This window comes from Syzygium oleosum, unplaced genomic scaffold (assembly GCF_021117445.2).
Source record: "Syzygium oleosum isolate NSW1041296 unplaced genomic scaffold, Sole_v2.1 Sole_v2.10, whole genome shotgun sequence".
NCBI lineage: Eukaryota > Viridiplantae > Streptophyta > Magnoliopsida > Myrtales > Myrtaceae > Syzygium > Syzygium oleosum.
The window spans coordinates 5,837,479-5,860,102 of NW_026607494.1; the positions used below are offsets into that span (position 1 = coordinate 5,837,479).

Below are 22,624 nucleotides of genomic sequence, written 5' to 3' on the forward strand. Positions count from 1 at the left end.
ATGGACAGATCTTCCCATATATTGTCAGAAACAGGTAATGGCATATACAGACCTATATTCCTAGATTTCCCCTTAGCAGTCTGGCAAACATAACACTTTTGTACGTACCTGCTGACATCTCTATGCAACTGGGACCAGTAAAATCGCTCCCGGACTACAGCAATAGTTTTATCACGACCCAAGTGTGCAGCTAATCCACCATCATGTAAATTACGAATTACCTTCTCTCGTAATGATGTTTGAGGAAGGCAAAGCTGGTTGCTACGCATCAAATAGCCATCCTGCACATAAAATTCTTGCACAGGTTGATTAGCAGTACATGACTTCCAAATTTGCCCAAAGTCATCATCATCTGCATAATAGTCTTTAGCTGCTTGAACCCCAAGATGTCTTGGCTTAATGTAATCAACAAGCCAGCTCTCCTACTCAATGCATCTGCTACGACATTATGCACACCTGATTTGTGCTGTAATCTGAAAGGAAATTTTTGCAAAAATTGACACCATCACGCATACATATATTTGCTAATCCTCTTCTGACTATTTAGATACTTCAAAGCTACATAAACAGAATAAAGGACGAATTCTTTCCCAATCAGATAATGCTCCTAGGTCTTCAAAGCCCTTACGACAGAATAGAATTCTTTATCATAAGTGCTCCATTTCTGCCGTGCATCACTGAGCTTCTCACTAAAATAACAAATTGGTCTGCGCTCTTGAGATAAAACATCTCCTATACCCACTCCACTGGCATCACAGTCCACTTCAAACAGTTTATCAAAATCAGGTAAAGCAAGAACAGGTGCAGTACATAACTTCTCCTTCAAAATAGCAAAACTATTTTCAGCTTCCTCTCCCCATAGAAATTTGCCTTTCTTCATACATTCAGTAATTGGGGCTGCGATAGTACTAAAATTCTTAATAAATCGCCAATAAAAAGTAGCTAACCCATGAAAACTCCTAACGTCAGAAACTGTTTTAGGAGTCGGCCACTCTTTGATTGCTCTTACATTCCCCTCATCTACCTCTATTCCTTCAGCAGTAATAATAAACCCCAAGAATAACAGCTTATTAGTTAAAAACTGCACTTCTTAAGATTAATATGCAGCTTATTAATCTACAAAGCTGTCAACACCTCCCTTAAGTGCATCAGATGATCCTTCTCAATCTTACTATAAATCAGGATATCATCAAAATAAACGACAACAAATTTGCCAATAAAAGATTTCAGAACCTGATTCATAAGCCTCATGAAAGTGCTTGAAGCATTGGAAAGTCCGAAAGGCATCACCAACCATTCGTACAACCCCTCATTTGTTTTGAAAGCTGTCTTCCACTCATCTCCGGGCCGAATACGAATCTGATGGTATCCATTCTTCAAATCCAGCTTCGAAAACCACTTAGCATCGTGCAACCTATCCAGCATGTCATCCAATCTCGGAATTGAAAACTTGTAACCCACGGTTATTTCATTAATGGCCCTGCTATCTACACACATCCGCCAACTCCCATTTTTCTTAGGAGTCAACAAGGCCGGAACAGCATATGGGCTCATGCTATTCTGAATGTGCCCCTTTCACCCCTTTCACAATAACTCATCCACCTTCTCTTTTAGAATCTCGCTTTCTTTAGGACTCATCCTGAAGTGCGATAAATTAGGCAGACTAGCACCAGGAATTAAGTCTATATGGTGCTGAATATCGCGTATAGGCGGCAACCTATCTGGAATCTCTTCAGGCATCAGTTCGCTAAATTCCTTCAATAAAGGCCTGACTGCTTCATGCTGCTCCTCCACTTGTAATTCAGCATCAGTCTCAATTGCTTGTTTCACGACCAGCACGTGAATATGTAGGATTTCGTTAGCCTCAATTTCAAATTTCCTTGTAAGGGTAAGGAAATTATTTTCAACTGCTTATTTTCCTTTATTCTTCAATGGCAGCAACGTGTACTTCACTCCATCCTTCACGAGGTGATTGCTCCTTCCCGAATGCTGCACATCTACATCAAATTGCCACGACCTCCCAAACAACACGTGACATACATCCATGTCTACCACATCACAATACAGTTCATCATGATATTTTCCAATGGAGAATGGAATTTTACATTGCTCAGTCACCTGAATGCTTTCCGCTCCATATTTAATCCACCCTAACGTATAGGGATTAGGATGTTTCTCCATGGGTATTTCCAACTTCTTCACTGCCTCCTTCCCAATGATATTCTCCATGCTTCCACTATCAATAGCCACAGCAAAGGTCTTTTCCAGAATGGTGCACCTGGTTCGGAATAACTGATGGCGCTGCGAATCATTTTCCTGTTTTGGGGCCAACATCATCCTGCGCACCACATAGTTTACTTGCTCCTCTTCTTCATCTTCAAAATCATCGTCCTCACCATCCGGCGCACAGCAATATCCATCCTCCTCCTCTTCTCTCGATGCTACGTTTACGGTCTTTCTTTAAGGGCATTCATAGATCGGTGCCCAAGCTGATTACACCTGTAACACTTTATCGCGGCTGGTTTAGCATAAGGGTTAGGGTTCGCAGTTTTTTGTACTTGCGTTCCTTTATCCCTCGGTTCGTTCATAGGGCGCTTTTCTACCGCCTGATCTTCCTAATTTCGCTTTGCGTTAAAGCGATTATTGAAACTGCTCTTCTCTACCGAACTGCTCGAAATGCTTCCTTGATAATTTTCGTAGCTTCTTCTTCCCCTGTCTTGCTGCATCAATTCTGCCTTCATCGCCATATTCTTGGCTTCAGTTAAATTTTGCAGAAACTGCACTCCAATTTTATCTCAAATGAAGGGTTTCAAATTATCAAGATATCTGGCCACCTGCTGTCCCTTCGTCTCTAATAAATTATTCCGCTCCGCCAATCTCATAAATTCGGCCGTATACTCATGCACAGTTCGATTGCCCTGCTGGCAATGTTGGTACTGCTGGAACATATTCTGTTCATAGTCGGGTGGAAGGAATTCCTGCTTTAACAGTCTCCTCATCCTAGTCCAAGTTCGAACTCTATCTTTCCTTTCTCGCTCCCTCTTATTTTGCAATCTCTCCCACCATGCAGACGCACCCTCTTTAATCTACAGGCTACTAATCACACCCTTTTCTCACCAGGGGTCTCCATATAGTCGAAAAATCTATCTATATCAGCAAGCCAATCCAGAAATTCTTCTATGCCCAGACTTCCATTAAAATAAGGAATATCGACTTTCAATTTAAAGTCGTTACCTTCACGATCATCGTAACGTCGTCTTCCATCTCTCCTATCATATCCTCTTTGAAATCCTCCATGACGATGTCTGCCGCCATAATCAACATGTTCCTCATCAAAATAATCGTTTTCTTCTTCTGCCGAACTCTCTGAAAACATAGGGTTATTCAACCTGCGGACAGGAATAGGCCTATCAACAGGATCACTGCGAGCAAGATCTGCACCCGGTCTTCTGCCGTTTCGCCGATTCCGGTTCACATCAACGCCGAGACCTTTGAATCGTTTTGTTAACTCGTCAAATCGTTCTTCGAAATGACAAAGACTTTGATCGAATCGTTGATCCAAGCGTTCCATTAAACGCTGCTCCAAACGTTGCAGCGCGTCGTCCCCAAGGGTTGGGGCTCCAGTCTCCTGAGCATCGTCACGAAGACCACTGCCAGTCGCCATAGGCTTTGATACCACTTGACGCAGCGTTCAGCGAAAAATTCAAGCAAAACCTTGCTTAGAGAAAGAAATCTCGAAATTCAATATTGATGATAATGTTTTGTCTTTAAAAAGAACCCTAAAACAAGCTTATATATCCCTAAACTGTAACATCCTGAATTTTAACCCGTTATCGGGACCAATGAAGTATATGATAATGCTCGTTTGATTTTAGTAAGTCGCGCTCTAAACACAATTTTGGACTTCGGGTATCGACGGGCGATTTTGGGCGAAATCTGTATAAAGTTAGGTGCGGAATTGTATGATTTGGTAGTGGAAATTTTATGGCGGGCCTTGGGATTTAATTTGGGCATTAATTATTGGAAATTAGAAAATAACAGTGGCTGTGATCTATTGTTCATGGGGTCGTGATGGGCCGATCGGGACGCAAGTTGGGTTTTTAGAATCGGTATTTTATGGTGAGAAAGTTCCGTGAGGGATCGGAATTAATCCGACGCCGTTTGGTGGGAGAAAAATAAGAATTTACGGTTTTACCCCTCAAAATTTCCGGACTGATTTTTGATGGCTTAAAGAATGATTTTTTTTAAGGATCCGACACCGTATTATGCTGGCCATGCATATATAGGACCGGTATGGACAAAAATTGGAATTTTGGTTCGGGATCGAAAAATTACGAAAATGCCCCTAGGCCATTTTTGGACAATTCCGAATTTGGTTAATTTTTGGAGTTTAACCAAGGTGAGTTTGACTTAATCCAGGTCTGGTCAGCCTTGGGCTAGTGACAAAGGACCATTTTACCCCTAAATTATTGGATGAGAAGGAAAGATAGCCATTGGATCAAGGGCAAAATTGTCCAATTGGCCTAGATTGAGACACATGGATTCCACTCACACCAAGCTTGACCACATTCGACTGCACCTCTCTCTTTCCCGATGATCATTCGGCCATTTCCTCGAAATTTTCTCCCTTTTCCCCGTTTCATTTTCTGCCGTGCACGTTCTGCTCTTCCTGGCACTGTTCATGCCGGAACAGTGTCACCGCCGGAGCTGCTGGCCGCCTACCACCACACGCCACCACCTGTCATCATCTCAGCCCCCCTCGACCTTTCTTTCTCCCCTAAATCGCCACCCACAGCAGCTGTCCAGGCGGAACAGTGAGGGCCACCGCCGGTCTTCATCACCGCCGGACGCCGGGAGGCCTCGCCGGACGCCGCCGTGCCGTACCCCGAGCACCACCACCCCCAGCCATCATTCTCTCACCTGAACCGCCACCCTCAGCCCGGTTCCCCAGCCCCAAACAGAAGAAGACCAGCAGCAAATCGTCGTTCCCGTCGTCGCCGTGACCGCCGACTTGCACCCGGAACGCCGCCGTCGATCCTTACCACGTGTCGGTGATCGACCGCCCGTTCTCGTCGTCCCGAATCATCAATAGGCGAGTACAAACCCCTAAACCCTTAATTAGTCTAATTGTGTTTCTTAGGGGGCAATTAGGGGTTAATTAAGCTTATTTAGGGCCTAATTGTGTTTATTTGAGTGTGGGATGATTAGGATAGGTCATTAAGGCTTAATGAGGTTGGTTAAGTGTGGTTTAATGGCCAAATGATGCTCTGTTCTGGTACTGTTCATTGAGTACCGAAAATGTGCATATTTGTCTAAGTATGGCACTAATTAAGTTCAAGTGCTAATGACTTGGAATTGGACATTTTGGGGATTAATTAGGCCTATTTGAAGCTTAATTAAGTGTACTTGGTTGTTGGGTAATTAGGATTTGAGACTAGAGCCTAATGAGGGTGTTTAATTGTGGTTTAGTGGACAAAATGTGTCCTGCCCTGGTACTGTTCATTCAGTACCGAATTTGTGCAATTTGTCCAAGTTGAGTACTTAGTTGATTCATTGATTAATGGCAAGAATTTAGGCATTCTTGGGGGTTGGTTGGGACTTAAATAAACCCTATTGGATGACCCCACGATGGTGAGATCGACTATCGGAATTGATTTGCTCAAGGCAGGCCCGAGGTGCATGAAATTGAATTGTAACAAATGCGCGGAATAAATGTTAAAATGGTTGGATTACATTGGGAATTAATTTGATTGTGCCAAGAGTATGTTAGATACATTGACTTGGGGAATAATTGTGTTCGGCATGTCACCTTGGGTATCGACACAAATTCCTGAGCATATGGTTTGCATATCAAGTTGTGATTGGTTGAAATTGAGTGAAACGATGTACATGCTTGAGTTATATTCAATTGTCGGCCTTCGAGTCGGGCCTACGGGTCGTTTGGTTAACTGTTGGCCTTCGGGTCTGGCCTACGGGTCGTTATATTCAATTGTGGCCTTAGGGTCGGGCCTACGGGTCGTTATATTCAATTGTGGCCTTCGGGTCGGGCCTATGGGTCGATTTATCAAACTGTTGGCCTTCGGGTCGGGCCTACGGGTCGTTATATTCAATTGTGGCCTTCGGGTCGGGCCTACGGGTCGATTTATCAAACTGTTGGCCTTCGGGTCGAGCCTACGGGTCGTTATATCCAATTGTGACCTTCGGGTCGGGCCTACGGGTCGATTTATCAAACTGTTGGCCTTCGGGTCGGGCCTACGGGTCGCTTTATTTAATTGTGGCCTTCAGGTCGGGCCTACGGGTCGCTTTATTCAACTGTGGACCTTTGGGTCTGGCCTACGGGTCGTTATATTCAACTGTTGGCCTCCGGGTCATGAACTTCGGGTCGTAATATTTGTGGGCCTTCGGGTCGGAATCATTGCACGTAAGTATCACTGTTGTTGAACGCCTAATCTGCAGGTCTTCGAGATATTGTATTGGGCTGTGAGCCCAGGATAATTATAGTTTTTTACCGGTTCATTAATTGGCATGTTTAAATTACCTGTCTGGAGGGGCACTTTAGCCTAGTTTAGGATTAGTGGTTTATACTTGCTGAGATTTCTCACGGTTGTGGTAAAACCGACATTTCAGATCCCCGGCCATGAATTTTGAGGTCGAGAGCGGGACCCCTAGCCCGAGACGAGCCAGTCGAGGCTATGAGTTCGGAGGAGGAGCCAGAGCAGCTCCGAGAGTTTTTCCGAGACGTTTGGATCTCGACCCCGACCGGATACCCTAGGCGCACTCGCTTTTAGGAGCGAGGCCGATACTTTTGACCGTAGCCCTCCCGTTGTTAGTCCGATCCCCTAGGCCACCGATCCCTTTTTGTTTTAGTTGCCTTTTTGTTGTATCTCCTGTTTAAAAATGGATATTGTATATAAGTCTTATAATGAATGTATATATTGTTTTAATAGTTCGTAATTTGTTATCTCTTGCTATTCATGGTTGCTTTTAAATTGTCTGGGTGTATATATATCTATTATATATACGTCGTTTCCGCATGTGGCGTGTTTTCTCTGATTTGGGTTTTTGGGTCGGTGACGTAACCTGGGAGCGTCACACCACATTTTGACCTATACGCGGATGTTCATGCTTCGTAGGGTACGGGGCGTGACATAAACCAAACCCTACTAGGATTAGAAAACATAAAACATCAAAATTACAAAACTGCCCTTAAAATTAAAACCCATAAAAAATTATTAAAAAATAAAAAAACCCATGTAAACGATCCTGAATCGCTAAAATCCATTGTCAGCCATAGCCTAAGGCAGTGAGTTTTGTTCAGAACGCCGTTTCGCTTAAAACGACCGAATTTGAGCCCGATCCGATGTCGTCAACCGGGTCCGCCTATTCTAGTCGCATCACCGTTTCGCCTTCCGTTTGGACTTCTGCCTATCCAACCGATCCAGAAACGCACCACTAATATATTCCGCAACACCCCCGACCGGAATCGCGGTCGCGACCCCCCGACCCCGCCGGAATCAGGGCCGCGACCCCCCCTCCCCCCCGCCGGAATCGCGGCCGCGACCCACCCCTCCGGCGGAATCGCGGCCGCGACCCCCCCCCTTCCCGGCCGGAATCGCGGCCGCGACGCCCCCCTCCCCAAAATCGCCGCCTCGACCCCCCTCCCCAGAATCGCCGCCGCGACCCCCCTGCCCTCCCCGGAATCGCGGCCGCGACCCCTCCGGCCGCAACCCCCCGGAATCTCGGACAGTTCAGTATATCTATTCAAGGAATGGAGCTCGAGTACTTACGACGACGGTGAGGGCGGCGACGGCGAGGTGGACGGCTAGGGCGGCGACGGCGAGGTGGACGAGGACGAAGAGTAAGAGATTTGGTTGGCCAAAATTAATTGGTAGACGCAAGGTAGACGGTTGACGAATATTAATCGTGTGTATCGGTAGACATGAAATTGAGAAAAGCTGCTCTACCGGGAAATTTGAAATTTGTTGGAAAATTCGTGGGAAATTTCCCACGAATTTTCCAACGAAAATAGTACGTACTCTAATAATTGCCACGAATTTAAAAATGACTCCCCCATACGGCATTTTATATTTTCGTTAGAAAATTCGTGCAATAATTGCTTGGAAATTTCAAATTCGTGGCAAAATTCGTTGGAAATTTCCAACGAATTTTGCCACGAATTTAAAAAGGAAACCATATCCGGCATATTAAATTTTCGTTGGAAAATTCGTGGGAAATTTCCCACGAATTTTCCAACGAAAATAATACATAGTGCAATAATTGCCCGAAAATTTCAAATTCGTGGCAAAATTTGTTGGAAATTTCCAACGAATTGTGCCACGAATTTAAAAAGGAAACCATATCCGGCATATTAAATTTTCATTGGAAAATTCGTGGGAAATTTCCCACGAATTTTCCAACGAAAATAGTACCTAGTGCAATAATTGCCCCGAAAATTCAAATTCGTGGCAAAATTCGTTGGAAATTTCCAACGAATTTTGCCACGAATTTAAAAAGGAAACCCACATACGACATATTAATTTTTTGTTGGAAAATTCGTGGGAAATTTCCCACGAATTTTCCAACGAAAATAGTACCTAGTGCAATAATTGCCCCGAAATTTCAAATTCGTGGCAAAATTCGTTGGAAATTTCCAACGAATTTTGCCACGAATTTAAAAATAACTCCCCATATGTCATTTTTTATTTTCGTTGGAAAATTCGTGGGAAATTTGCCACGAATTTTCCAACGAAAATAATACATAGTCCAATAATTGCCCGGAAATTTCAAATTCGTGGCAAAATTCGTTGGAAATTTCCAACGAATTTAAAAATGACACCACATACGGCATATTAAAATTTCGTTGGAAAATAATACATAGTCCAATAATTGCCCGGAAATTTCAAATTCATGGCAAAATTCGTTGGAAATTTCCAACGAAATTTGCCACGAATTTGAAATTTCCAACAATTAGAAAATTCAAAAAATTCCTAAAAATCTCAAAAAAATTCAAAAAATCCAAAAAAATTGAAAAATTCTAGAAAAATTCATCACAATTTCCAAAAAATAAAAAAAAATTCAGATTTCGGGAAAATAGGAAATTTGTTGAATTTAAAAAAAAATAAAAAATTTCAAAACTTCACAGAATAGTTTAGAATACATGTGGCCACCCGCTTTGAGTGAAATTTAAATTTTTTAAGGTGCCCAAAAAAATTCAAAAACTCAAAAATTTCAAAACTTTACAGAATGGCTTAGAATACCTGTGGCCACCCATTTTGAGTGAAATTTTAATTTTTGGAGGTGAAAAAAAAAATAAAAAATCAAAAATTTAAAAACTTCACAGAAAGACTTAGAATATCTGTAGCCACCCAATTTGAGCGAAATTTAAATTTTTTTAGGTGCGAAAAAAAATAAAAACAAAAAATCAAAATTTTCAAAACTGCACAGAATGACTTGGAATGCCTCTAGCCACCCACTTTGAGTGAAATTTAATTTTTTTTAGGTGCCCAAATGGTATTTTGTTTTTTTTTATTTTTTTATTTTTTTTTCAGCACCTAAAGAAAATTAAATTTCACTCAAAGTGGGTAGCCACAGGTATTTTAAGCCATTCTGTGAAGTTTTGAAATTTTTGCTTTTTTCCTTATTTTTATTTTTTTCGCACCTAAAAAAATTAAATTTCATTCAAAGTGGGTGGCACGGGTATTCTAAGCAATTACATGAAGTTTTGAAATTTTTTAATTTTTTAATTTTTTATTTTTTTTGGCACCTAAAAAAATTTAAATTTTGCTCAAAGTGGATGGCCACAGGTATTCTAAGCCATTCTGTGAAGTTTTGAAATTTTTAATTTTTTGCTTTTTCTAATTTTTTTCGGCACCTAAAAAAAATTAAATTTCGCTCAAATTGGGTGGCCACAGGTAATCTAAGACATTTTGTGAAGTTTTTAAATTTTTGATTTTTTGATTATTTTTTATTGTTTTTGGCATCTAAAAAAAATTAAATTTCGCTCAAAGTGGGTGGCCATAGGTATTCTAAGCCATTTTGTGAATTTTTTTTTTATTTTTTATTTTTTTATTTTTTCGGCTCCTAAAAAATTAAAATTTCGCTCAAAATGGGTAGCCACAAATTCTAAACCATTCTGTGAAGTTTTGAAATTTTTGATTTTTTTCTTTTTTTTCCCACCTCAAAGATTGTGACTTCTAGATGAACATATGTTTTGAAGAAAGAGTTCTCTGAGAAATTATTCTCATTTTTGGTCTAGAAATAGAAAACCTACTTTTTTTTTGTTCTGATTTCTGGTTCAGAATCGGTTCTGGAAAAAAAAGTTGTCCCAGAAATATAAAAATGATATTGCGTTACCAAACGGGTTTCTGTTCCAAAACTGTTTCTGGGAACAGAAAATTAGTTCTGGACAGAACCAGAATGGTTATCATGCGCTACCTAATTAGCCACGGATTCTAATAATAAGAACAACGACAACAACAACAATAATAATTACGACAACAACAATAATAAAAATTATGACAACAATAAAGAACACATGTCCCAATAATAATAATAATTACACATAATTAATAAAAAGTCTCAAAAATCATAATCTTCATCTTCATCTTCATCTTCATCTTCATCTTCATCTTCATCTTCACCTTCGTCTTCGTCTTCATCTCCGTCTTGATCTTCATCTTCTTCATGAGCATCATTTTCATCCTCTGTCTCAAAATCAAATTCTATACCCACTTCAAAATTTGATTCGCGAATTTCATTTGGATTCACATCGATCATCGCTCCACATGGATCTCGTAAAGTTGGAATGTTATATTCATCAGTTTCAATCATGTGACGAACTTCCTCTTGTTGATATGCTGTGTCCTTCCAGTGTTCCTCGATTTTTTTTCGTGCTTTGGTTTTACATACAGCCCACCAATCGGCTTTGTCACGTTTCAAACTAGGATATGATGCATAATATACTTGAATTGCTTATTGTACCAAGACAAATGGTTCATATTTCATATATCTTTTCTTGTGATTTATTTCAACCAAATTAAATTTCGTATGCACATTCATTCCTTTGACGGGGTCGAACCACATGCACTTAAATAACACAACCCGCATTAATGGTCCATAGTACTCTATCTCTACGATTTCATCCAAAAAGCCATAAAAATTATCTTTCGAACTGCCACCATTGGATGACTGAACACACACACCACTATTCATTATGGCTTTTCCCATTCCATATTTTTCGAGTGTGAAAATTGTACCCGTTTATGAAATATGCTGGCCAAGTTCGTACTCTTGACTTTGGACCCCACGATAGATGATATAGCAATCCTTGCTCTCAAACATAATCTTGATTATTGTGAACCTAAGGACACACAATAATATATATTTTAATATATGATGTATAAAAAATTCGAATAACTTGGATTTCGTCTATATACAACTTACATATGTTTCGAACCATGTTGCAAATTGTTCCTTGCACAAACGATCAAACTCATTCGGTGGTAGTCCAAACATTGAATTTTGGAAAATCCTATTAACAAATACCATTTATATATTAGCAAATGTTTAACACACAATACATATACTTACAAATGTACACTTACTTGAAATATGGCTCAACTTCTGGACAGTTCAGTAAAATATATGTATGGGCTGCCTTCTTTTCTTCACAATTAAGTGACGAAACTTACATGCGCGTATTGGTCGACCCAAATAATTGAAAATAAAGAATGATTTGCAATTGGGATCAATGGGGCCCTCATCATTTCTTCCCTGCTCTCCGCCTCTTGCACTGCACGTGCGGCTCAAAATAGTATGATGCAAATGTTGTCACTTCTTCCACAATATATGCATTACAAATGGAAGCTTCAACACATGCCTTATTCTTCACTTTTTTCTTCAAATGATATAAGAACCTAGTTGCAATAGAATAAAGTTTATCGGAACATAATATATAATGAAGTAATTTCAAATTTATTTAAAATAAATTTACCTCTCAAATGGATACATCCATCGAAATTGGACAGGACCTGCAACTTTGGCCTCGTAAGGCAAGTGAACTAAGAGATGCTCCATTGAATCAAAGAACGATGGAGGAAATATCATTTCTAAGTTGCAAAGAATAATTGGAATATCTCTCTCTAGTTTCTCCATGTGTAATGCCTTCAACGCTGTTGAGCAAATATCATGCAGAAAATTACTTAACACTGTAATGGCGCCCCAAACAAAGTTTGATAGAAGTTCCTTGAAGGCTATTGGAATTAGTCTTTCCATAAATATGTGACAATTATGACTCTTCAGACCTGTCAACTTGCATTCATTCAAATCAACGCATCTCCTGAGATTGGAAGCATATCCATCAGGAAATCGCACTGATTTCAACCATTGACAAACGACCCGTCTCTGCTCCTTGTCCAATATATAAATAGCTTTTGGTTTTGGTCCTCTGCTGCTTGCATCCGCATCTAGTGTTGGCCGATCGCAAATATCCCTCATATCTTTTCTTGCGTTCAAGTTGTCTTTTGTTTTTCCAGTAACATCCATCACAGTATTTATGACATTGTCGAAAACGTTCTTCTCTATGTGCATAACGTCAAGATTATGATGAATAAGATGGGCCTTCCAATATGGTAAATCCCAAAATATACTGCGTTTAGTCCACTTATGTGTACTTCCGTACCCAATAGTTGTGCCGTTAGGGTTTTCAACAACAGTTGAAAACTCTTGCACTTGCTCCCAAATTTGATGACCGGTCAACCTCAATGGTGGATGTGTTCTTTCGATCCTATTCTTGATGAACTCTTTTTTATTCCTTCTAAATGTATGATTTAGCGGCAAAAATTGCATGTGACAATCAAAATAACTGGGCATCTTACCATGTTTTAATCTGAATGCCTTCGATCTCTCCATACATATCGGACATCCTAAGATCCCAGCTGTACTCCATCCAGATAACATTCCATAAGCTGGAAAGTCATTTATCGTCCAAAGAAGAGCAGCCTTCATTACAAATGTTTGATCGGTAGAAACGTCATACGTAGGGACACCTTCGTCCCATAGCCGTTGTAACTCTTCAATCAATAGTTGCATATAAACATCTATCAACTTTTTCGGATTTTGCGGGCCAGTCACGATCAATGTCAAAAACATATAAGGTGTCTTTATGCACATACCGGGTGGAAGATTGTACGGAGTTAAGATAACTGGTCAACATGTATAACTTTTTCCTGATTTCCCAAATGGGGCAAATCCATCAGCACACAGACCTAACCTGATGTTTCGAGGCTCTATCGCAAACTCTGGGTATGTTCTATCAAAATGTTTCCATGCCTCTGCATTTGAAGGATGACATATTAGATCTTCTTCTGTTTCATGATTTGCATGCCAAGTCATGTGTTCAGCAGTAGCTTGAGACGCATAAAGCCTTTGCAACCTGGGGATTAAGAGCAAATAAAACATTTGCTTGTATGGTCTATGCTTCTGATTACGACCCTGCCTCCTGTTAATCTTGTACCTAGGTTGGCTACAGAATTTGCATGATTCTGCATTTTCATTGTCTCTCTAATATAACATACAACCCCTACTACATACATCAATCCTTACAACTGGAAGACCTAAGTTATCAACTAGCTTTTTCATATCGTAAAAGTCACTTGGCATGATGTTATCACGAGGCATTGTTTCCCGCATTACTTCAACAAAAGAGTTGAAGCAATCCACGAGACACATTATACTCGCCTTGATATTTAACAGTTTTTCATCATCGATACCTTCAGTGGTTGTCACAACTTTGCCCATAAAGGTTCATCTGCTGTTTTCAACACTTCCCAGAACTGATTAGATTGAAAAGTTCCATCACACACATTCTCATCAAAACCTGTAACTCCTATCTCTTTCAATTGTGATGCATGACTAGTTCCCACTTGTCCAAGTGTAGGAGTAAAACTAGTACTTGCATGATTCGATTCTGAAACAAAATTATGACCGGCTTCATCAAACACCATTCCCTGATATGGGTTCAATTGATCATAATAGCTACATTCTTACCTAACTAAAAATTGGTCGCTTCTTCGATATCCGTCATCAGATATAAATGGTTCACCATGGCAAGTCCAATTATAATAGTTCGGAGTAAACTCAAATCTACAAAGATATTCTCTAACTTTGTCAATGTCTTGAAATTTTCCATTACTGCACTTTCCACATGGACACCTTAATTTATTTCCATCCATGAACTCATATTTATTACTAGCAAAGTCCAAAAATAGTTCCAACCCAATTCGAAACTCATCGGTCAATCCTCAACGTCCAGGTAAATTTTTATTATACATCCAACTCCTGTCTCTTTGCATTGTGTCTCTATAAAAATAAAAAAATTCTTGTACAATATTAAAAATATCAAATCTATTGTTTAATATTGTTAATTAAAACCATAAATTTCTAACAATTACAATTTTGTTTTTTACTAAACAATTACTTTCAATTTGAAAAAAATGAAAAAATTACCATGTCAAGAAGACTTATCAAGTATTTGACTGAAACTTTTGTAGTAGAAAGTGGTCTATTTGATGAGAATTGCAACGTTCACTTGGATTGCGAGACCTTCAAATGGACACGTACCTAAAATAAAAACAAATTACTTAACATTCATTTTTTAATTATCTTTTATTTTTTTCTCTTTCTTTTTCTTTTCCTTTTTTTTTTCCTTTCTTCTTGGCCGGTCGCCGGTCCGGCGATCGACGAGCTCGCCTGGGCAAGTTCTGGGCGAGTTCTGGGCGAGCTTGAGCTCGCCCGGCCATGGCGAGCCTCGGCCCTCTTTGTCTGCGGCAGAGCCGCTAAGCCGCCGGGCGAGGGCTAGCCTCGCCGTCGGCGAGGGCTAGCCTCGCCGTCGGCGAGCTCGAGCTCGCCTAGATCTCGCCCAGATCTGGGCAACCTCGAGCTCGCCGGCCATGGCGAGCTCGGCCCTCGCCAGTGCCGGTGAGGGCTAGCCTCGCCGCTGGCCAGCTCGAGCTTGCCGGCCATGGCGAACTCAGCCCTCGCCAGTGCCGGCGAGGGCCAGCCTCGCCACCGGCGAGCTCTAGCTCGCCCAGATCTCGCCCACATCTGGGCGAGCTCGAGCTCGCCAGTGCCGGCGAGGGCCAGCCTCGCCACCGGCGAGCTCTAGCTCGCCCAGATCTCGCCCACATCTGGGCGAGCTCGAGCTCGCCGGCCATGGCGAGCTCGGCCCTCGCCAGTGCCAGCGAGGGCCAGCCTCGCCGCCAGCGAGCTCGCCCAAATCTCGAGCTCACCGGCCATGGCAAGGCCTATGCGAGGCTAGCCCACCTGGGCGTCGGCGAGGCCGACCGGCGGCCATGGCCAGGCCACTGGACCTCGCCCCATGGCCGGCGATGTCTCCGGCGACCGGCCAAACCAGTAAGGAAGAGAAAAAAAAAATTTCAATAACACCAACAAATACAAATCCAGCGATGAATAATTTTGCAACGAACCGTTTTCGTCGCCAATTAGTCACGAAATTAGCCACAACACTTACCGATGGAAAAGCTTTACCGAGATTGATTTGCGCGTGCACAGATAGGTAAATCGAGAGAAATGAAAGAGAGAGACGGAGAGAGAACAGCGAGGGGATAAGAGGAATCAGTCGACAGAGAGAAATTGGGGGTGGGGACGGATATCAAAAAAATTATTTTCCGCGTCGTAAATTTTATCATGAATAATTTTTCGTCGCAAAGTTCGTCGGAAATTTGCCACGAATAAATTTCTGTCGTAAAATTCGTCGGAAATTTCCGACGAAAAATTTTTTGTTGCCAAAATTCGTAGGAAATTTGAGACGAAAAATTTTTCGTCGCAAAAATTGTCGGAAATTTGCGACGAAAAATATTTCGTCGCAAAAATCGTCGGAAATTAGCGACGAAAAATCTTTCGTAGGAAAAATTCGTCGGAAATTTGCGACGAAAAAGTTTTCGTCGGAAATTTGCGACGAAAAATTTTTCGTCGCAAATTTCCGACGAATTTATTTTTCGTTGGAAAAGTCATCGCAAATTTCCGACGAAAATTTTTTCGTCGCAAATTTTCATCGGAAAAGCACGGTTTTTTTGTAGTGCATGCTTATCTGCCTTCTTTTTCTTGTTTATCTGCCCAAGATTATACAAAGTGAATGAACTTTCAAACAAAATCGATTGAATTATAGTGATAATAACTTACTGGAAACAAAGAACAGGACAGTCCTTTCATTACAAGCATGATATTTTAGCTTTGGATTTAACAACTTCAGAGGAAATGGGACCTAATAGTCTCGCTAATTTTACTCAAAGAGATGGGTTTCGCTGCTAATATGTTTATTTTATCATCTATTATCAGATATTGATGAATGTGAAGATCCAAATGTGTGCTCCGGGATTTGTGTGAACAAACAGGGCAGCTTTGACTGCGTCGCTGGTAGAAAGACAGTTATTCTTGTTGGTAAGTTGATCTTGTAACTATGAATTTCAGACCGCTTCTTGTTCTCGAGTATGAATTTCAGACCGCTTCTTGTTCTCGAGTATTGTTTTACCTTACCGTTTGTTTTAACATGATTGCCCATTAGCTTATTGATGATTATACGTAACTTTCAATCGACAGTATCTATCGAAATGACCGTGGAACTTTCTCTGCACCCTAATATTTGATAGATACGAAAACACTTGAACTGTTCTAGTGTCGTCGCTTCCTATTTATCAAAAGATATAAAAAATTCCTACTTATTCTCGTCATATTTGAAATGGAATTATTACAAAGGAACTTTTTCACTTTCATCAATGGTTTGAAAAATTACTAGAGACAAATTAACTTTTCATGGTTGTTAAGATGATTCCATATGATTGGAGAGGGGGTAAGAACAGCATTCGTGCCAAAACTTGTGTACGGAAGCCACTTTGGTGCCAAAAGTTCCATTTGGATCACTTTAGTGCCAAAAAATTTGAAAAACGATCTTTTAAGTGTCAACTCCGATCTGATTGGTCGGAAATCTGACGTGGCAATTTTTTATTAGTATTTGAAGCCGACGTGGCTCGCTGGAGATACAGTGAGCACGCACAGTCAGCATTTTTTATTTTAAATAAATTTTTTTCTTTTTATTTCTTTTCTTTCTTTTTTCCTTCTTTTCTTTTTTCTTTTCTTTCTTCTCCCTTTGGTCACCGTCGGTGGCCGGAGGCCCGGCTCCACCCGGCCCCTTTGGCCTCGCCCGGACGAGGCCACCGCCGCCCGCCACACGGTGAGGCCCGGCCGACCCTCGCTGGGCGACAGCGGGCAAGCCCGGCGAGGCCGGCCGTCGCCCAGGCCACGTCGTTCCCGCCGGACGTCGCCGGGGGAAGCGACGCCCAACGAGGCTGCAGGCAGCCGTGGCACAGGCGACAGCCCGGCCTTGCCGGATTTGGCGAGGGGAGCCCTCGCCCATGCGAAAGCAAGGCCGACCTCGTTGAGCTTGCCCGCCGTCGCCCAGGCGAGGTTTGGCCGGGCCTCGCCTTTTGTGGCGGGCGGCGGCCTCGTCCGGCGAGGCCGATCGACCCTGCTAACTGGGCAGCGGCGGGCAAGCCCGAGGTCGGCCTCGCCTCGCATGGGCGAGGGCGAGCCCCGAGGCTCTCCTCGCCGGATCCATCGAGCCGGCCGTCGCCCGGGCCACGGCGGCCCCGCCCGAGATGTCGCCCGGGAAGGCGACGCCCGTCGGGCCGCCGTGGCCTCGGGCGACGATCGGCTCTCCGGATCTGGCGAGGAGCCTCGCCGGGGCTCGCCTCGCCCATACTGAGGCGAGGCCGACCTCGCGGGCCCGCCCGTCGCCGTCGCCCCGGGCGAGGAGATCGCCGGCCACCCGCCACGAGGCGAGGCCTCGCCCCCGGGTGACGACGGGCAAGCCCGGCGAGGCGCCTCGCCGCATGGTGGCGAGGGCGAGGCCCACCCGATGGCTCTCGCCACGGCGTGCCGGTCGTCGCCCAGGGCCTCGGCGAGGCTCGGCCTCGGCTCACGCCCGCCTGGCGGCGGCCGTCCGAGGCGAGGGGGGCGGCCGGGTGGCCGGGGGGCGGGCCAGGGGGCGCGGGCCAAAGTGTCTCCTGCCACTCGAAGGTGACCAAAGGGAGAAGAAAGAAAAGAAAAAGAAAAGAAGAAAAAAAAAAAAGAAAAAAATTCAGAAAAAGTATTTAAAAAATCGAAATATATACAAAATGCCACGTAGACTAATTTTTTTATAAAAATCCAACTAAGATTAAAAATTTAATTATAAATGCCAATGTGACACTTGATCTGGAATTTTCCATATGATCCAATCGAACTTTTGGCACCAAAGCCTTGCCTCCGTACATGCTTGCACCAATGCTGTTCTTACTCCTATCCTATCAATCAGAGTCACTTTAATTCTTGATGATAAGTGCCTTCTTAGATTCTTGACAAGCAGGGCACATCTTCAACACTTTTACCCCTTAAATTTTTGCAATTCAGGGGTTGGGGCAGGCGTTGGGGCACTAGTTTTGTGTATTTTCTTGTGGAGGTTGTACAAATACATCAAGAAGAGAAAAGAAATCAAGCTCAAAGAGAAGTACTTCAAACGCAATGGTGGCCTTTTGTTGAAAAGCGAGCTATCTTCACCGGAAGGCAACGTTGAGAAAAGCAAATTGTTCAATTCCAAGGATTTAGAGAAGGCCACTGACAATTTCAATGATGATAGGATACTTGGGCAAGGTGGACAGGGTACTGTTTACAAGGGAATGTTAACAGATGGAAAAATAGTTGCGATTAAGAAATCAAAAGTGATCGACGAGGGAAAAGTCGAACAGTTCATAAATGAAGTCCTCATTCTCTCACAAATCAACCATAGGAATGTGGTTAAGTTATTGGGGTGTTGCTTGGAGACGGAAGTCCCGCTTTTAGTGTATGAGTTCATATCAAATGGGACTCTATATCAATATCTGCATGACCCAAATCAAGAGTTTCATGTAACGTGGGACACACGGCTACGAATCGCAACTGAAATCACAGGAGCATTATTCTACTTGCATTCAACAGCCTCTATTCCCATTTATTATTGAGACATCAAGTCCACCAATATCCTTTTGGATGAGAAATATCGAGCAAAAGTGGCAGATTTCGGTACTTCCAAGTCGGTTTCCCTTGATCAAACTCATGTAACCACATTGGTGCAGGGCACTTTCGGCTATCTAGATCCCGAGTATTTCCAATCAAGTCAATTCACAGACAAAAGTGATGTGTACAGCTTTGGAGTGGTACTTGTTGAACTCTTAACGCGGCAAAAGCCAATTTCTTCACTGAGGGAACAAGAAGGAAGAAGCCTCTCGACCTATTTCATAATCTCGATGGAGGAGAATCGCTTGTTTGACATTGTCGATGCTCAAGTTTTGAAAGAAGGTAACAAGGAAGAGATTGCATCAGTTGCTAACCTTGCGAAAAGGTGCTTAAACTTGAATGGGAGGAACCGACCAACAATGAAAGAAGTGGCAATGGAGTTGGAGGGGATAAGGAAGCTCCGAAATCCTTGGGGTATACTACAAAATCAGGAGAACCGTGAAGCAACTAAATCTTATGATGCTGCTTTTCCATCTAAGAAGTCAAACGTTGACATGGATGTCATTACATTTTCGGATGTTCAGCCACTTTTACCTAGTGAGACGTGGTGAAGATCTGTTTTGCCTCTTACCCTTATGAGTCATATTGCTCTGTTTGTCATGGAAATCGGTCTTCAGACCAAAAGAAAGAGAAAAGAAAGAATGGAGGAAAACTCGTTCCTTCATTAATAGGACTTTGGTTGGTTAGTTATTGGTTATGAAGTTATTCTCGGAGTTCGGATCGGTCAAATGTTAAACTATACTATCCCAAATTTATTAGGTCTTTGTAATTCGCTAGGCGTTATCATTCAGTGGATGTGCCAATTTGGAAATACTTTGCAAATTGCAATCATCTTGCTCGAGCATGATGCAGTGATTTTACTTGATCGTGAATGCCATGAATTACCTGCTGTCAATATGATTATTGCAGAAATTACATCAGTCACACAGGTAATCCTGCGGAGAAGCATCTTTGTTGAACCAGCCTTCACGAATCAATTAGCTTGTTACTTGCAGAATTTCATGAGATGTATCATGGGTTCAAGTCAGTTATGGTCATATGTTGCATTTATTCATCATGGTTAAACTGACTTCAGCACAACCAAGAAAATAAATTTGAGCATACGACCATTTATATCATGCGATACACTTCCTAGTACCACCCCATCTATATTGTATGTGTGATTGCTTTGTGGTGATGACTGAAGTTTCGAACTAGTAACAGATAAATAACAGTAGAAAGATTATTTATCAGAAACCAACGTGCGTTTAATCTTCTATTCTGCCAAACAATGACTGAATACTAAATATGTTATTGGTGTGGTCCAAACCGTGTGGAAATCTTCTAAAATGAACAGTAAAACTGACCATGTTACATCTTGGCCGGCACAAGGGAGAGAGAAGACTTCCAAATGTTATAAAACATAGAGATAAGTGTACCAGAAGGTCCTAAAACTATCACAGGAGTGCAATTAAGTCAAGAAACTTTCAAAAAGTGCAATCAAATTCTAAAACTTGCCAAATTGATGTAATCAAATTTCTCCGTCCATTCTGTCCACATTGATGGATGGAAAATGGTGAGCTAAGAATTTTTTTCATGTAATTTAGAGGTGCCACATCCGAAAATAGACCCGTAAATTTTAAAAAAATAACAAAGCATCGATAACAAAAACAAAAAAGAGAGAGAAATTTGGAATCACAGATCTGGGAATTGCAGAAATCGCACAACACAATTCGGAGCCGCATTAAAGAGAAACTAAAAACTCTCATACAACTCATTAGAAGAAAATGGAGCAATCAAAGCAGGAAACAGAGAAGAGAACAGCAAGGAAAGACCATATTCATTTTAAATCAGAAAGTGTAAGCGACCGAGCTAATCAATACTAAACAAAAAGATTGGCAATGAAATTTGAAATTTTGTATCAATTACGCGGAACAAATATTTAATCTAATGTAAATGAGCAAGAATTCACATGATTTTGGTCTAGGAAAAAAAAAAAGAATTAATGCATGCAAGGAATAATTTAAGTTGGTATAGAAATGAATAAATATCTCAATTCTTATGTGCTTAACGGAGTCCATGATAAAGGGATCCAGAAAAGTCATTCATCTTGGTGACGCTCCAAGTCTTTTTTATGAGAAAGATCATGACAAAATTATGTCAACAATCGAAAAAGTCACGCTTGGCTGCTTAAATTGGTGCGCTACACCTATCAAGCTTTGATATTGCTATCCTCAAGGAAGCATCCTCGGAGATACTAGGAAGTAACAGAGCTGGAATATAATTATTCGTACAGTACATGCAAGTTCTTCTCCTTCTTCCACTTAAATAACAATATGGTGGGACTCACCCCATATCCCCTTTCTCCATAGGTGTAGGTCCTGGCTTCGGCCGGAAAAAGTGGTCCCGCCAATGTTTGATCAATTTACACTTGAGAGGAACGCAAGTCATGTTGTTTATCGATGCAAATTTTTAAGGATCTTTAATTAGTTTGGTGTTCTAGATATTGAATTATAAATTCAGCACCAAATGGTGGAGTTAAACTATGAAGTTGTTTTATTCAACAAAAAAAAGGGTTAATACTACAAAAAGCTTGGCATGTACCGGATTATTTGAATGTGATTATTATTAGAACTTTGTTCTATTTTTCCTTTCTTCCCCCCAAAATTTAAAAATTTTTTTTTTTTTAAAAAACCCCCTAAAAATAAAATCAGAAGGAGGGATCATGACAAATATTGGCTTCCTTTTTTACTATAGTTTCAGGGCTTGTTTTTTTCTCTACGAGTCCTTTATTTTAATAATCACAACTCGCAGTTTACTTCTCGGAAACCACGAACCTTCTTCCTTAAGCCCACATCCACAAGCCTGGGCTAGAAACGACAAAGAAAAGGAATTGGTAAAGCGTGGCCCAGCCAACAGGCAGAATCCTTTATCGAAATCTAGAGTTGAAATACGAATCGTTGATCGAAACCTCATGAATTGAGAAAGGATTGCTTCATCCGATAAAATGCCTGGACATTACGCAAATGGCACGCTGCTCCATTCCTAATTTTCGTTAAACGTACTAATCCTTTGCTGAGATATTTTTTTTCTATGTGGATTTTTGAGACGAGGCCATCGTCAAGATGTTTCTCCATTTCCAATTCATGACCTCTTAGTGTATCAAGTGATGGAAGTGTTTGTGTTAACTCAGAAGTTCGGAACAATGATCATGAGAACAAAAGAATTGATTAGCCAGGCGACCGATGCTTACTGTCTATGGACATTATCATAGGAGTACCGCAGCGAAGCGAACAGTGTTTGTGGTGGAAGTGTTTCGGACCACTCGAGACCCCAGAGAAAAGCTTGTCAACATAGCCCAACCGGGGTGTAAACAATTCATAATTCTCTCCTCACAAGGTAGCAATGCCCACGGGCACAAGTTTGTTAGAGGCTCGAACGTGACATGACGAGAACTTGTGATATGGTGGACAATAGGTGGGGCATGAGACCATGGACTCAGCCATGCTCAGGGGGTGGCTCCCCACCAGGAAGCTTG

At 41.8% G+C, this 22,624-nt stretch overlaps 1 protein-coding gene across 1 annotated transcript; it reads left to right on the forward strand.

The window, feature by feature from the left end:
• Nucleotides 1-19,658, forward strand: LOC130139158 (wall-associated receptor kinase-like 10). Its single transcript, XM_056315584.1, has 4 exons — nt 1-34; nt 16,357-16,458; nt 18,466-18,959; nt 19,167-19,658. The coding sequence occupies exons 1-4, from the start codon at nt 1-3 to the stop codon at nt 19,656-19,658; spliced, it is 1,122 nt and encodes a 373-aa protein (XP_056171559.1).
• Nucleotides 19,659-22,624: the final 2,966 nt, after the last annotated feature.

Coding starts and splice junctions, on each gene's coding strand:
- LOC130139158 (XM_056315584.1), top strand. CDS start 1: ATGGACAGATCTTCCCATATATTGTCAGAAACAG. Junction 16,459..18,465: donor AAAGACAGTTATTCTTGTTG/GTAAGTTGATCT, acceptor TTTGCAATTCAG/GGGTTGGGGCAGGCGTTGGG. Junction 18,960..19,166: donor ACCCAAATCAAGAGTTTCAT/GTAACGTGGGAC, acceptor ACATTGGTGCAG/GGCACTTTCGGCTATCTAGA.